This window comes from Helobdella robusta (assembly GCF_000326865.2).
Source record: "Helobdella robusta unplaced genomic scaffold HELROscaffold_8, whole genome shotgun sequence".
NCBI lineage: Eukaryota > Metazoa > Annelida > Clitellata > Rhynchobdellida > Glossiphoniidae > Helobdella > Helobdella robusta.
Genome location: NW_008705459.1, coordinates 2,528,990 through 2,542,929, shown reverse-complemented (window position 1 = coordinate 2,542,929; position 13,940 = coordinate 2,528,990). Strand labels below are relative to the sequence as shown.

Below are 13,940 nucleotides of genomic sequence, written 5' to 3'. Positions count from 1 at the left end.
ACCATCATCATCATCATCATCATCGTAACCATCATAATCACAACCGTCATAATCCTGATCAATATAACTATCAGCGCCATCATCATTATCGTTATCATCCTCACCCTCTTCGTTATCATCATCACCCTCTTCGTTATCATCATCATCATCGTAATTATCCTCTCAATGGAGACATCTTTATCATCTGGGCCAGGCATATCCTTCACAACATTAATCTCTCACAACATCATCATTATCATCGTCGTCTTCATCATCATCATCATTTGCATCTAACATAATCATCATCGTCATTGTAATTGCTATCATTATCATCATCGTTATCATCACCATCATCATCAATAGAAACACTTTTATAGCAGTTTCTACCATTCGAAAAAAGGCATTCTCTTCATCAATATTATATTATCATCCAAAAACAATTTAAACATCACTATCATAATCCTCGTCATCATCACCACCATCGTCGTCATCATCATCAGCAGCGTTGTCATCATCGTCACGTGGTCTCTCACAAAAGTCATTATCATCATCATTTTTACCCTCATTAATCATAATGGTGGAATGGAAGCAAAGTGATCATAATAAATAAAAGATTTGGCTATTACTACAGCTACTATTATTAACAAAAGGCTATAACAGTTGAAAACTCTCACGCACACACACACAGACACACACACACACACACGCACGCACGCACACGCACACACTCACACAAATTCAACTCTAACCTGTAGAGCGTTGTAGAGAATTTGATGCTCATATTTCTTGATGCTAAGAATATTCTGAAAGAGATCAAAAAGCTGCTCCTTAGTGAGGATTGCCTCTGAACTTCCCATGTTCACCATGCCCATTCTCTGGGACCATTTGCGTGGGTCTTCGTCTCCTCTGAAGATCTGATCAAACTTTCCCATCCAGGAGTTGAGGACTGTTTCTTTTGGCAGGCCCTCGATCTCTGGCAGACGACGAATTCGTTTCTCTATGTTGTTCTGAAATTTTTTGAAAGTTATTCATATCATATCAACGAACATTCAAGTGTTATTTCAATTCACAATACTTGAAGTGCAATCCAACTCACGGCTTTCAGTTATGGTTCGTCAAAAATTTTTATAAACATCAGGAAATTTAAAATTAGGCATCACTTCCCACACAAAACTTTTTTTCATTTTTAAAAGTAATAATTTAATAAATGTTAATTGAAGAGAAACTGTTGAATAAAAATAAAATGAACATACGACAAAATATGCACCAACTTTAAAAATATCTCTGAAGTCACTGGCAGAACAGAACCCTCCTTTCACCATCGATGCCACACGTTCACTCTTCAAAAATGATTCATAATAACTCTGAACAGCATTCACAAATGCCTCATCAGCTGCAATGCAAAGCTCTCCTCTTAAAAATGACTGAAACCTCTCTTTGGTTGTTTGCAGCTGTTGTTTTGTAAGTTTTGTTTGTCGCCTCACCATATCGGTCGGCTGTTTAGCATTGAATGGGTAGGCTATACATCTCATGACAAAGACATAAATTTGTAATTTCTTTCTACGAATTTCCTCTTCTTTCTCCGCTTTCTCTTGTTCAGTTTCTCTTTCAGAAACTTGTGAGGGACTGGGACTTGAAGGTCTGGGTTCGCGAGGATCACTCCTTATACTACCCCCTGCCTTGTGAATCAAATGGGCCATATTTGCCGTTCCTCCACCGATCATTCCCTGAGAACCACCAGCACCACCTGAAGCGGCCGCAGATCCGCCACTAATCATTCCACTCCCTGACATGGTGGACATGCTTCGTTCCTGTATAAAATTATCCCTTCCACTGGAAGAATAATTGGTGAAACCATCCCGGTGTTGCGAAGAAGTGTCGCTATTTGTGGCACTGACCATGGATATACTTCGTTGATCCATTTGTTTGGGGAAGCCAGGCCTGCTGTGGCTGTCAACGTAGGAAACTTCTTCATGGTGCCCCGGACCCCTCTCCCCGTCAGATTCTTCACTAGATGATGGGTCCAACATGATTTCTTATTTGCATCCGTTTGTGAAGATCAACAAATAAACCGACAATCACAACTATTTTATTTTAAATTTATGTAATTAATGATTTCAAAATTTAAATTTTAATAATATTTCATTAAAATGCCAAACTAATTGCTTGAATAAATAACATTTTTTATTGATTAATTATTGAGCTCTAATATGCCACGTCTATTATATTGTATTATTTTGATAATTAATTTTCCCTTTATTTCATATTTATCTTAATTCTTAATCTTATATTTATATTTCATTTTATTTTTGGCAAATCCAAAATATAAAAAACACTCATCTCTTACTTCATCAACGAACAAACATTATTAAAAGAAACGCAAACTAAACTCGGAAAATACAAATATTATTCCAAATAAATTATTTTAATAACTCAAAAAAGAGCATTAGATTTCATTTTGAGAAGTTTGAAGGAAATTAAAAAGAAAATACAAATAGATTGTATAACGATGACTGCAGTTGTTGCAGCAGGTTCTTGTATACATTTAAATGGCCTGGAGATGTAACTGCATCCTAATTAAATGAGAAGATATTTCGATTTCTCTTCTAATTGAATCAACAAGCAAATCGATTTTTAATTATTTTATTAATAAAATTTTTATGTATATTTCTATTTAATACAATCAAATAAATAATTTTGTCAAATATTTCCCTTTTTTGAAATTTTTAACATTTTGTATTATCTTGTATGGTCATATACGGTTGCACGCATATTGCAAGTTCATACTGAGTTATGTAAAGGTTAGAACAGACTCAGTGATTTCTACTTAACCTCACCGTTCATGTGCATATTTGCAGCAAATTAACTCATAAATTCGATGCTTTCAATCCATTCTTCAGGGATCCAGTAGCACTCAGGATGCTTTCTTCTTTCAGCTAGGAATTTCATTGAGAAAATATGATTACATGGAAAATAATGTATGATATTTTTCAATCGATCACTTTCTGATTTCACTTTCCCTTTCAACCGCACTGTTCAACATTTGTACTCTGGTCGTTAACAATTACTTTACTTATTTCAAATATGAATAAAAATTATCGCAGAAAAATACTTACAAGCATTATTTCTGACGTAAACCCAAGGACTAGGAGAGATTTTTAGTTTCTCTGTAGATTTTTGTAAGAGTTCGATTTGCGCGTTCAAATTTTGCTGCTTCTTGGGCGTCATCGTGTCCTGGTCGTCGTTGATGTTTGCCTCTTCAGCGTTTCTTTTGCGATGTTGAAGGAGATCAGATGCAACTACTTCCAGAGAATCTCTTCTGCTAGGTGCTTTTGAACCGTGCTTCATGTGAGGTTGGGCAAAGTCCTGCAGCGTTTCTTCGGTAGTTATTTTATTCAACATGAATGAGTTGATCTTATAAAAATGATTACAAGCAATGAAAAAACATTAAGTGTAAAATTAGCAAAAGATTTATGCTTTGCCATAGCAAAATTACCATCAGCTGGACAAGCGCTGTCCGAAATTTTCATTTGTATGGATTGTTCATTTGAAGAGGAGTTAATCATTTCGCTGTCATCGTCCTCATCGTCATCGACATCAATATACTCGCTGTTACTCGCATCAGCTGCATCCACGGCTTTCCCTTCGAAGCATTCAACATTTCCAGGATTGTTGGGGTGAGGATCGAATTTCGTGTGCTTGCTCGGAACCACTGGTGCCCCTTCGTTCACTTTCGGGTGAGTGCGTTTCTTTTTTTTAGAACGTGAGCGGGAGTGGCCTTTTTTGGATATTTTACTCCGTGTACCTGAACCTTGCCTACGACTGTTTGATCCCGTCGGACCGGCTGAATTTTTTCTTTTATTTGGCATCATTCACAAAGTTTTCATTCTCAAACAAAGGACTTAATTAATTTGATAACGAAACGCCTTTACACAGCTTGTAATACAAATTTTGCCGATTATTTTCAAATTTTGAAAGCTATGACCGTGCGTCCGTGGAACTTTTGAAAATATTCGAATGCTGAATACTCTTACTCCACTTGTTTACAAGTTACGTCAAAATATCAACATTATTTATTTTTAAATGTTCAAAATTGATAGTTGTTACGTCATCAAAAAGAAAAAAAATTGTTCAATCATTAAAAACACAAAAAAGCGTCAATAAAAAATATTGTAGTTCTATTGATTTTCATCAGAATCTGATTCGTATGGAAGCTTGCCAGGTTTTTCAGTGGGTTGGATTGTTTTAGAAACCTTTTTGTTGCTAGGTTCAGACTCCAATTTCTGTCCATCTGCATCAACACCTTTGCGATCATCACTACTGCCATGATTATCACCATTGTCCTTATCATCATCATCATCATCATCATCATCATCATCATCATCACCATCACCATCATCATAAAGTAAGTCACCGGGTTTCGTTGGTAATTTTTGCTTACGAAAGACAACATTGGAACGTTGTTTGTTATTTTTTCTGATTTTATACAATGAATCAAACATTCCTGTGTTGTTGGGGTTGTTGAAGGATGTGGTGAGTTGAAACTCGCGCACGATGAAGCTAGCGTTGATGTGGGCTGTTCTCGCCGAAATGTTTGTTTCACTCGTTTTTCCATCAAGTGTTCCACTGTTGTCGTCTGTTTTATCTTTAGTATTTATTTCATTGTTCGTTTCTTGCGCGTTCGCAGTTGAATTAGTTTTTTCGGTTTCGTAAAATTCGACATTATCACCAGTTACTGCTATAAATTTGTTTTCATTTGCAAGATAATTCTCCGATCTATGATCATGATAATCTTCTTCAGAAATATGAAATATACTCTCATGTGTATCTTCCTTATCATCTTTACCGTCAGCATCAGTTCTGGAAGCATGATCATCTTTTCCATGATTGTCATCACTTTTAACACCACCATCGCCATCATCTTCATCATCATTATATGCTATGTCACCAGCCAAAGCTTGGTCAATAAATAAGTTTGTGTTACTTTTCTTGTCATTTCTATCGCTACCGTCGTAAGAATCACCATTAATCTTAGAACCATCCATAAAATCTTTATTATCTTTATTTAAATGTTTTAAAAAGTTTTTATCATCAGCGTCGTCGTTGTAATCATAATTTTGTTCATCGTCATTGTCATCACTACCAAAAACCTTACTATTATTAAAATTTGTCGGTAGTAATGCGTAGTTTTTACTAGTGTTGGATGGAATCGTTTCACCAGGTTTCGTTAAATTTAACGGTGAATTTCCAGCAGCAATTTTATTAATTCCTTGTTTATTAAACAGAACTGATCTACTACTACTACTACACGCGTAGTTGTCGTCTTCGTCATCGTCTCTGGCATCGTCCGTATTTTCCACATTATATGTTTCACTTTTTACATCTGCATCCATCAATCCTGCATTATCAATTTTCTTTAAGTTATCTTTCCACATCTCGTAGTTTGATGGTGGAATATTTTTTTTTACATGAGTAGTCTTTTTGAGAAGTGAATTGTACTTGTCTCTAATGTGTTTCTTAGCGCGAAGGCAATTATTTCTGGTGCCAACAACTTCTATAGAATTCTTACCAGGTATTAATTTTATAAAAACATCTGGGAATCTCTTATTTAATTTTTCAATTTCCCTAACAGTCGGAACTTGATGGATGTTGAAAATTTCAGACGTCATAGAAGATAAAGCACTTTGACATAGCATGCTCAAATATTCTTTCATCAGAAAACAATTTTGTCTGCCGTCATCAGCTGAACCAGCAACATCCTTTTTTTGTGTTATAATGACGACTATTATTCCTTCACTTTCAACAAATGTTTGCAATTCTACTGAATATTCAACCGCTTTTTCTTCTAAATTGTTCATTTTCTTTAAAAGCATCCAAATATTTTCGTCAAATTGCATTTCTTCAAAAACATTCGATGGCGACGATGAATCAGAATCACGTTTGCACTGCTGGTAGGCAATATCCAGTTCAACTTCAGAAACGTACTTGCATACTTTTAGGAATTGTTTTAAGGTTTTGCATTCGAATGTACAACTGTCTCCTTTCCACGAAACTGACACATCACCAATTTGATTAAATTTTTCCTGAAGATTGGTCTTAAAGTAGTCATTGGACATCATCTGCCATGTTGTATCAAATGAAGCCGATATGTTTCTTAACATTTTTTGGTCCTGTTGAAAATAGAAATCTTTCAAAATCAGTTCTTTTGATTGCTTAAATTTTTGAAAATTAAAACGTATACATTTTATTACATGTAAAAGTTCAAATGATTGGTAGAAAGTTTAACCAATTTGTTTTACGAGGTTAGAAAAATTGGGAATCCCCAAGTTTTCAGTATCGATATGTCTGCTGAACAAGTAGCCAAGAAAAATCAAACTTTTTATTTTTTTGGACTTTAATTGGCCAGTTCATTTGGTTCTACTACAATCGGTTTATTTAAATTTAAATGCTAACTGAAAAGCTTTTTCAAACGACGATATTTTACATTAGTTGTTTATTCAAATTATTTTGTCTATGCTGCATATAAACGATAATTAATGAATAACCTTACGAATTTAAAACTTTTAATTCAACTTACATTTAAAAGAAATTATTGTAAAATCATCTCAAACAATGTAAATATTTCTTCGCTTGTTTTTGATAAATTTAAATTTGATGTTGTGGTGGTCGGTGGGGGTCACGCCGGATCCGAAGCTGCTGCTGCATCTGCCAGGATGGGTTCCTCCACTGCCCTGATCACCCACAAATGGAGCACCGTTGGTAGATTAACTTACTTACACTTTTTAACATTTTTCTTTTGTACATTATTAAAATATCTACTTAATTTATGACTAAGTTCAATTTTTTATGATTTTATATTATAATTATATTTATTTTTATAACTTTACTTATACTAGAGTATAAGTCATAAGAGGTCTATAAATAAGTCAAGTACATATAAATAAGTTTGCTTATAATTAATTTAATAATCTGCTAAATTAAATCTTACTAGTAGTTAATATAGTATAGTAGTGTAGAGGTCTGACAAGTTAAATTTCTTTTATTAATAATGTTTATTCATTAATTTATTCATTAATCTATTAATCCAGGTGCTATGTCATGCAATCCAGCTTTTGGAGGAATAGGAAAAGGTCATCTGGTGAGAGAAGTTGATGCTTTGGACGGCCTTTGTGCCAGGGCATGTGGTAATAATTTGTTTAAAAAATATTTCTAGATTTTAGTTACACTATATTTCAATTTTTTACAATAACGCTTACAATATTGAATATTATATGAATCTATTAAAAAAACTTCAAAATTTACAGATCAGTCTGGGGTCCATTATAGAGTGTTAAATAGAAAGAAAGGACCAGCTGTTTGGGTATTTTATTATTATTACTATTATTATTGTTTGTTATTACTCATAATTTGCCATTATTAATTATTCTACCATTTATTTATTAGTTTTATGGTTGCTAATATATTTTTAATTATTTTTACCTAGGGACCTCGAGCACAAATAGACAGAAACTTATACAGAAACTTCATTCAAGATGAGTTATCAAAAACACCAAATCTAGTTTGTTTAGAAGGTTCAGTCGAGGATTTGATACTCGAGGAGTATGAGAAAGATTTCAACGATGGAGACAGTGTTAAGTGTTCTGGTGTCGTTTTAGGTTGTGTAGTTATTGATAAATCATATTTTAAATTATTTTCAGTAGTTCATTCTGTTAAACGTTGTTAAACATTTATTAAATATCAAAGATTAAATATTATTTTTCTACTCTTTGATATTTTAATTTAATTTTAATTATGTTGTGACACAATTTCAATACTTGATTTGAGTTATATATTGAATACACTGATTTAAAATCTATTATTTTAACTCATTTAACTCAAGACATATTTCAAACATTTATTTCCAGCAAATGGGCAGAAAATATTTTCAAAAACTGTCGTCATTACAACTGGAACATTCTTGAAAGGGGAAATTTTGATTGGTCAGGAAGTTTGGCCTGCAGGAAGATTGAATGATGATTCTTCAATTGGATTGGCTGATACATTCCAGAGGCTTGGTATCAGACTAGGGAGGTTAAAAACAGGTTATTTAATTATTTTTTGTTATATATCTTATTAAATTTTTTAATAACTTTATTTATTCTAATAAAAATCTCATTCTTGATGTCGTTTCAATTATTATTCCCTCATTGCTCATTACTATTTAAAACGAATTCAATTTACCCAATCTGAATAGGCACTCCTCCAAGGCTTGAGAAGCTGTCAATCAATTTCAACAAACTCCTCCCATCACAACCTGACAACCCACCAATGCCATTCAGTACCATGAATGAAAGAGTGTGGATTGAAGTGAGAATTACGTTACTTTAATATGAACATCTCACAAAAAATAAATTAATTTGCTTAGATTTTTTGTATAATCTTTTTATTTTTAAACATTATTTTGTACGAAACTTAATGAAAAATGTCTCCAAAATTCATCTTAAAAGGTATTATTTTAAGTAATAATATTGAAAAAAACTTCACAGCCAGACAAGCAGTTAAAATGCTACTATACAAAAACCAACGAGGCAATTATTGATCTAATCAATAAAAATGTTCATCTCAACAGAATGATTGACAGGGGTACCACAGGGCCCAGGTAAGGTAGATGTGGGGGTGTTATTAAAATAGGGTAGATGGGGAATTTTAACTTATTAAATTTATTTTATTTAATTACACTTATTAAGGCTATTTAATTAAATAATTGATTTTGTAATATGAATATTATGTTTAGATACTGTCCATCCATTGAATCCAAAGTCCTCAAATTTCCCCATCTCAGCCATCAGATATGGATTGAGCCAGAAGGTCTATAAGATACTCTCACATTTTTTATTTATTTTTATTTTACTTTATTTTCAGTTTATTCTATGTTTAATTTACCTAAATTGTTGTTTTTGGCTATATTTGTTTTTTTTTTGGTTAGTTTATATTCATCTATGTAATCTATTGTTTGACTTACTTACATCTATGTTTTATTTCATTACTAATATAAATTGTCAAATAAAAATTATAGAGTTGTAAATTTATTGGATAAATTTTCAAATTCATCAGTTTTTCTATTTAGTTAGTTGTTACAAATAACAAGGGATAATTAGTTTGCCAATTAGATAATAACTTAATGAGCTAATTAAAACCTCCATAACGTGACCAGGTTTGAACTCTGACCTCGTGTACCCTCAGGGCCTTTCGTGTACAATGCCGAGAGATGTGCAGCACCGGATTGTGCAATCAATTCCTGGCCTGGAGGATGCTGTCATCGCTGTACATGGTCAGTTTCCGGATGGGTCAGTGTCTGAATGTTGCTATTCGTTGGAATTACTGATGAGATTTGAGAATTTTCAATTTCACAATGATGAAACGATGGTTGAGTTTTCTTTCTCTCAAATGCGTTTTTACCAGGTTGTATTCTTAAATTTAGTTCTTCATGTTTCCAATATGTCATTGCCTGCAAAAATATTAGTTGTGCGAGGTGAATTTATGTAGAAATAAAAGGTTTAACGCAATATATAGCATTAATAACACTCTAAATGGTTCTTCCTTTCTCTCCGTTTGCTCAGGCTATGGAGTTGAGTATGATTACGTGGACGCGCGTCAGTTGAAGAAGACTCTCGAGATGAAATGTTTGCCTCATCTTTTCCTCGCTGGTCAGGTCAATGGAACCACCGGCTATGAAGAAGCTGCAGCTCAAGTTTGTCTTTTCATTATTTTTTTGGATAATTTTTTATTTATTTTTATATTAAAACTATTTTGATGTTTTCAAGTCTAAAAGTTTTTCTTTCTTCTTACTAAAGCACAATTTTTGATTGTATCTCCTTAAGGGCTTGCTGGCAGGCATCAATGCATCACTCACCAGCAAGTACTTACACGTGCAAGAAGAGCATCGTACATCCGCCAGTCAGGTAGTTCTCATTTTTTATGACTTTATCACTTCATTATCATTTTTTATCATCTCATCATCACTCATCACAACTATAGCTCATTATATCCTGATTGTCAGATAAATTAATCAAACTCTCTTCATGGTTTAAAAATTATAACCTGAACCACTAATAACAACTTCAAAATTGTCTTAATAACAGCAACCACAGCGAGATAAACAACATAAGCGCCTACAACAGCAACAACAACAACATCATCAACAAGAGTTTGTTCTGGGCAGATACGAATCATACATTGGTGTCATGATTGACGACCTTACAACACTAGGTTGCTCTTTTCAGATATTGATTATTTCAAATCTAATTTAATTTATTTGTATTATTAGCATTAGCTATTTAAATTTATGTTATAATTAAAATCACTACGTAAAAAAATTACGACATAGCCACTTGAATATTATGAAATTTGTTACTGGTTTCTATCTGCCATGCATCATTTAATCAGGGGTCTCGGAGCCATATAGAATGCTAACAAGTAGGGCGGAGTTCAGGATTAGACTGAGGCAAGACAATGCTGACCTTAGGTTGAGTGGTCGAGGTTAATATCAGTTCAAAGGTTAAATTTAACTCATTTAAAAAGTTGAATTCTATCTCACGTTTTGTCCATCTGTTTATTAATATCCCTTAAAACTATTCGGATATATATCATTTATTCATTTCGTCATCATTACTTTGATATATATATATTTAGATATCTATCGTTTAGTTATGTGTCCATATATTTATTTATTTATTCACGTTTTTTTACCTGTTCAGTTATTGACTGCATCATGTTCAGTTATTGACACATTCAATCTATTGACACATTCAATCTATTGACACATTCAATCTATTGACACATTCAATCTATTGACACATTCAATCTATTGACACATTCAATCTATTGACACATTCAATCTATTGACACATTCAATCTATTGACACATTCAATCTATTGACACATTCAATTGGTTTGTATCAGTTTGATTCATATTACACAAATTCAGGCTACGAAGTTGGCTGCGTGAGTGAAGGTAGATACAAAAAGTTCGCAAAAACACGAGATGCATTGCATGAATGGATAGAAAGGACGAAGGAATTCATCCAGCCTGCTTCCGTTTGGAGGAGGGAGATGAACCTGAATCAACTAATGAACAATCATATTCCTAAGAGGTACTGCAACAATAAAAACATAGCAGCCTTGGTGCCATCTATGTCGTATTTTATATCTTCTTAAGATATGTCATAATCACTCGTGATGAATTCCAATCACCAACGACATCTCTGTTACTAAAATGGTAGACAAATAGGCATAATGCAAACATAATTGTTTGTACAACATTGTTTAGTTCAGCACATCAATACAATACAACACAATACAATACAACACAATACAATACAACACAATACAATACAACACAATACAATACAACACAATACAACACAATACAATACAACACAATACGATACAACACAACACAATACAATACGATATTAATCATTTGATAGACTTATTCGTCAACCATTTCATGCATCATTGATTTTTCCCCCATAAATTTCAGTGCTTTCAGTTTGCTATCTGGCTCCCTAGGGCTCGATACCCTCTTGAGATTCTACCCAGAAAATTTTAAGGATCTGCCCCATGATGAACATCTACTTGCAAGGGTCAAAGTTGAAGGTCGTTGCCAAATTTTTATATCATACTCTGTGATGGTGAAAACGACGGATGTGTGTTTCGTGTTGTATTAGTTTATAGGATAATAATGATAGTAGAAATGATGAAAAAGATGATGAGGAGGAGCATAGTTTTACAATAATGAATTGATGATTTTTGATGATGAATTGATTGTCCTGGTTATGACATTAAACTGACCCTCACTGCCTTGTGAGTGATGTTGGATCATCAAAGGCTAGGCCCACCGCTTATAACTGTGGTTGCGTAAGGAAGGGCGTCCTGTGTAAAAACTAGCCAAATAATAATACTTATGATGATGAAGGGTGAGGGTACAAGGTTTGTGGGGGCTAAAGGTGGAAGATATAAGTTGTGGTGGAAGGGGGATGATGGTACGGGAGGAGTTGATGTGATGGTAAGAGAAGAGTTGGTGGAGAAGGTGTTGGAAGTGAGGCGGAGAAGCAATGGGGTAATTGTGGTGGTGATGGTGTTTGGAAAAGTAATAGTGAGGGTGATATCAGGATATGCTCCGCAAAGTAGGAAGGAAGAGGAGAAGGATAGGTTTTATGATGATGTTTCTGACGAGATTGGGCAAGCGGGGTTGGATGAGTTTGTGGTGTTGTTGGGTGATTTGAATGGTCATGTGGGGGCAGATGCAGACGGATATGAAGGTGTACATGGGGGATGGGGATATAGTATACAGAATGAGGAAGGGCGTAGAGTGTTGGAGTTGGTGGATGCACATAGCATGGTGGTGGGGAATACCTGGTTTACAAGGGAACCAGCGCGATTGATTACTTATAGGTCAGGGGAACATAGATCGATGATAGACTATATATTGGTAAGGGCCAAACATAGGAAGTATGTGAAGAATGTGAAGGCGATACCTGGTATGCTGCAGCATAGTATGGTTGTGATGGATGTGACATCAAAAGAAATGGGGAGGAGGAAGAAGGATAAGTTTGTGGCAAAGAGAAAGACATGGAAGTTGCAGGATGCAGAGGTGAGGAAGGCATTTGAAGTGAAGGTGGCTGAAAATTGGGGGAGTGGTAAGGATGGAGATGTTTGGGAGAGATACAGGGACTGTGTGTTGGCTACGGCAGATAAAGTATGTGGATGGACGAAAGGAAAGTGTAGGCATGGTGAGACGTGGTGGTGGGATGAAGATATAAGAAGGGTTTTGGAGGTCAAGAAGAAGAGGTTTAGGGTATGGAGAAGGGGCATGACGGAGGAAGCGGAGTTTGAGTATAGGAAGGCTAAGAAGGTTGCAAAACAGGCAGTGGCAACTGCAATGACGAAAGCATCAGATAGGTTAATGAAGGAAATGGAATTTGATGTGAGTTCGAGGAAAATGTTAGATGTGGAGATGTGGAATCCGCGGTCACACACGGACCTATAGAGAAGGTGACGATGGAGGAAGTAGAGAAAGCAGTTAGAAAAATGAAACTAGGTAAGGCGACAGGGGTTTCGGAAGTGGCGGCAGAACATATTAAAGCGAGTGGGGTGATAGGAATTGAAGTTATGATGAGAATTGCTAACAGTATGTTTGATGATGAAGGTATACCTGAGGATTGGCGACACAGTGTGTTGGTGCCGTTGTATAAGGGCAAAGGAGATGTGAGAGATTGTGGGTCATACAGGGGTGTGAAATTACTAGAGCACGGAATGAAGGTAGTGGAGAGGGTGCTTGAGAGGAGGTTGAGAAGTATGGTGACAGTTAATGAAATGCAGTGTGGGTTTATGCCTGGTAGTGGAACGGTGGATGCGTTGTTCATGGTGAGAATGTTGCAGGAGAATTATAGAAAGAAGAAACGAAGATTGTACATGTGTTTTGTGGATCTAGAAAAGGCTTTTGTTCGAGTACCGAGGAAGGTCATTGAATGGGCGTTGAGGAAGAAAGGAGTGAATGAGAGACTTGTTAAAGCTGTGATGCAGCTGTATGAAGGGGCAAAGACAAAGGTGAGGGTTGGAAGGGGGATGTCGGACGCTTTTAGTGTTAAGGTAGGAGTGCATCAAGGATCAGTGTTATCACCGTTTCTGTTTGCAATTGTGATGGATGTTGTGTGTGGAAACATAATGGAGGGGTTGTTATTTGAGATTTTGTATGCAGATGATTTAGTCTTGATGGCTGATAGCATGGAAGAATTGCAGTTAAAATTTGACAGATGGAAAAGTGTTATTGAAAAGAAAGGGTTAAAAGTTAATATTGGTAAGACGAAGGTAATGGTGAGTGGGGAAGGTGGGGAGCGAGTGATAAGTAAAATAGACCCCTGTGGGGTATGTGATAGGAGAGTGAAAGCTAACTCGGTATTGTGTATAGGATGTCAGAA

General features: G+C 35.1%; 4 protein-coding genes across 4 annotated transcripts in view; 1 reads left to right on the top strand and 3 right to left on the bottom strand.

Annotated features, from left to right (window-relative positions):
• Positions 1-1,679, bottom strand: part of HELRODRAFT_70306 (hypothetical protein) — a gene marked incomplete at both ends in the record, with an annotated part of 37,735 nt that extends 36,056 nt beyond the window's left edge. Inside the window, 2 exons of the mRNA XM_009031864.1 lie at positions 729-986; positions 1,251-1,679. Coding sequence (XP_009030112.1) covers positions 729-986; positions 1,251-1,679 — 687 coding nt within the window. The remainder of the gene's footprint in view (positions 1-728; positions 987-1,250) is intronic.
• Positions 1,680-2,841: 1,162 nt separating this feature from the next.
• HELRODRAFT_165570 (hypothetical protein) lies at positions 2,842-3,848 on the bottom strand (the record flags this gene model as incomplete). Its single annotated transcript, XM_009032120.1, has 3 exons — positions 2,842-2,915; positions 3,096-3,356; positions 3,476-3,848. 3 exons carry the CDS (start codon positions 3,846-3,848, stop codon positions 2,842-2,844), a joined length of 708 nt encoding a protein of 235 aa, XP_009030368.1.
• Positions 3,849-4,157: 309 nt separating this feature from the next.
• HELRODRAFT_165569 (hypothetical protein) lies at positions 4,158-6,140 on the bottom strand (the record flags this gene model as incomplete). Its single annotated transcript, XM_009032119.1, has 1 exon — positions 4,158-6,140. One exon carries the CDS (start codon positions 6,138-6,140, stop codon positions 4,158-4,160), a length of 1,983 nt encoding a protein of 660 aa, XP_009030367.1.
• Positions 6,141-6,496: 356 nt separating this feature from the next.
• Positions 6,497-13,940, top strand: part of HELRODRAFT_108353 (hypothetical protein) — a 9,114-nt gene continuing 1,670 nt past the window's right edge. The window contains exons 1-15 of the mRNA XM_009032118.1: positions 6,497-6,738; positions 7,068-7,163; positions 7,284-7,339; positions 7,463-7,634; positions 7,884-8,060; positions 8,213-8,325; positions 8,505-8,617; positions 8,753-8,826; positions 9,173-9,289; positions 9,579-9,709; positions 9,840-9,920; positions 10,101-10,227; positions 10,405-10,497; positions 10,946-11,111; positions 11,501-11,616. Of these exons, the coding sequence (XP_009030366.1) occupies positions 6,516-6,738; positions 7,068-7,163; positions 7,284-7,339; positions 7,463-7,634; positions 7,884-8,060; positions 8,213-8,325; positions 8,505-8,617; positions 8,753-8,826; positions 9,173-9,289; positions 9,579-9,709; positions 9,840-9,920; positions 10,101-10,227; positions 10,405-10,497; positions 10,946-11,111; positions 11,501-11,616 (1,855 nt within the window). The 5' untranslated portion in view covers positions 6,497-6,515. The remainder of the gene's footprint in view (positions 6,739-7,067; positions 7,164-7,283; positions 7,340-7,462; positions 7,635-7,883; positions 8,061-8,212; positions 8,326-8,504; positions 8,618-8,752; positions 8,827-9,172; positions 9,290-9,578; positions 9,710-9,839; positions 9,921-10,100; positions 10,228-10,404; positions 10,498-10,945; positions 11,112-11,500; positions 11,617-13,940) is intronic.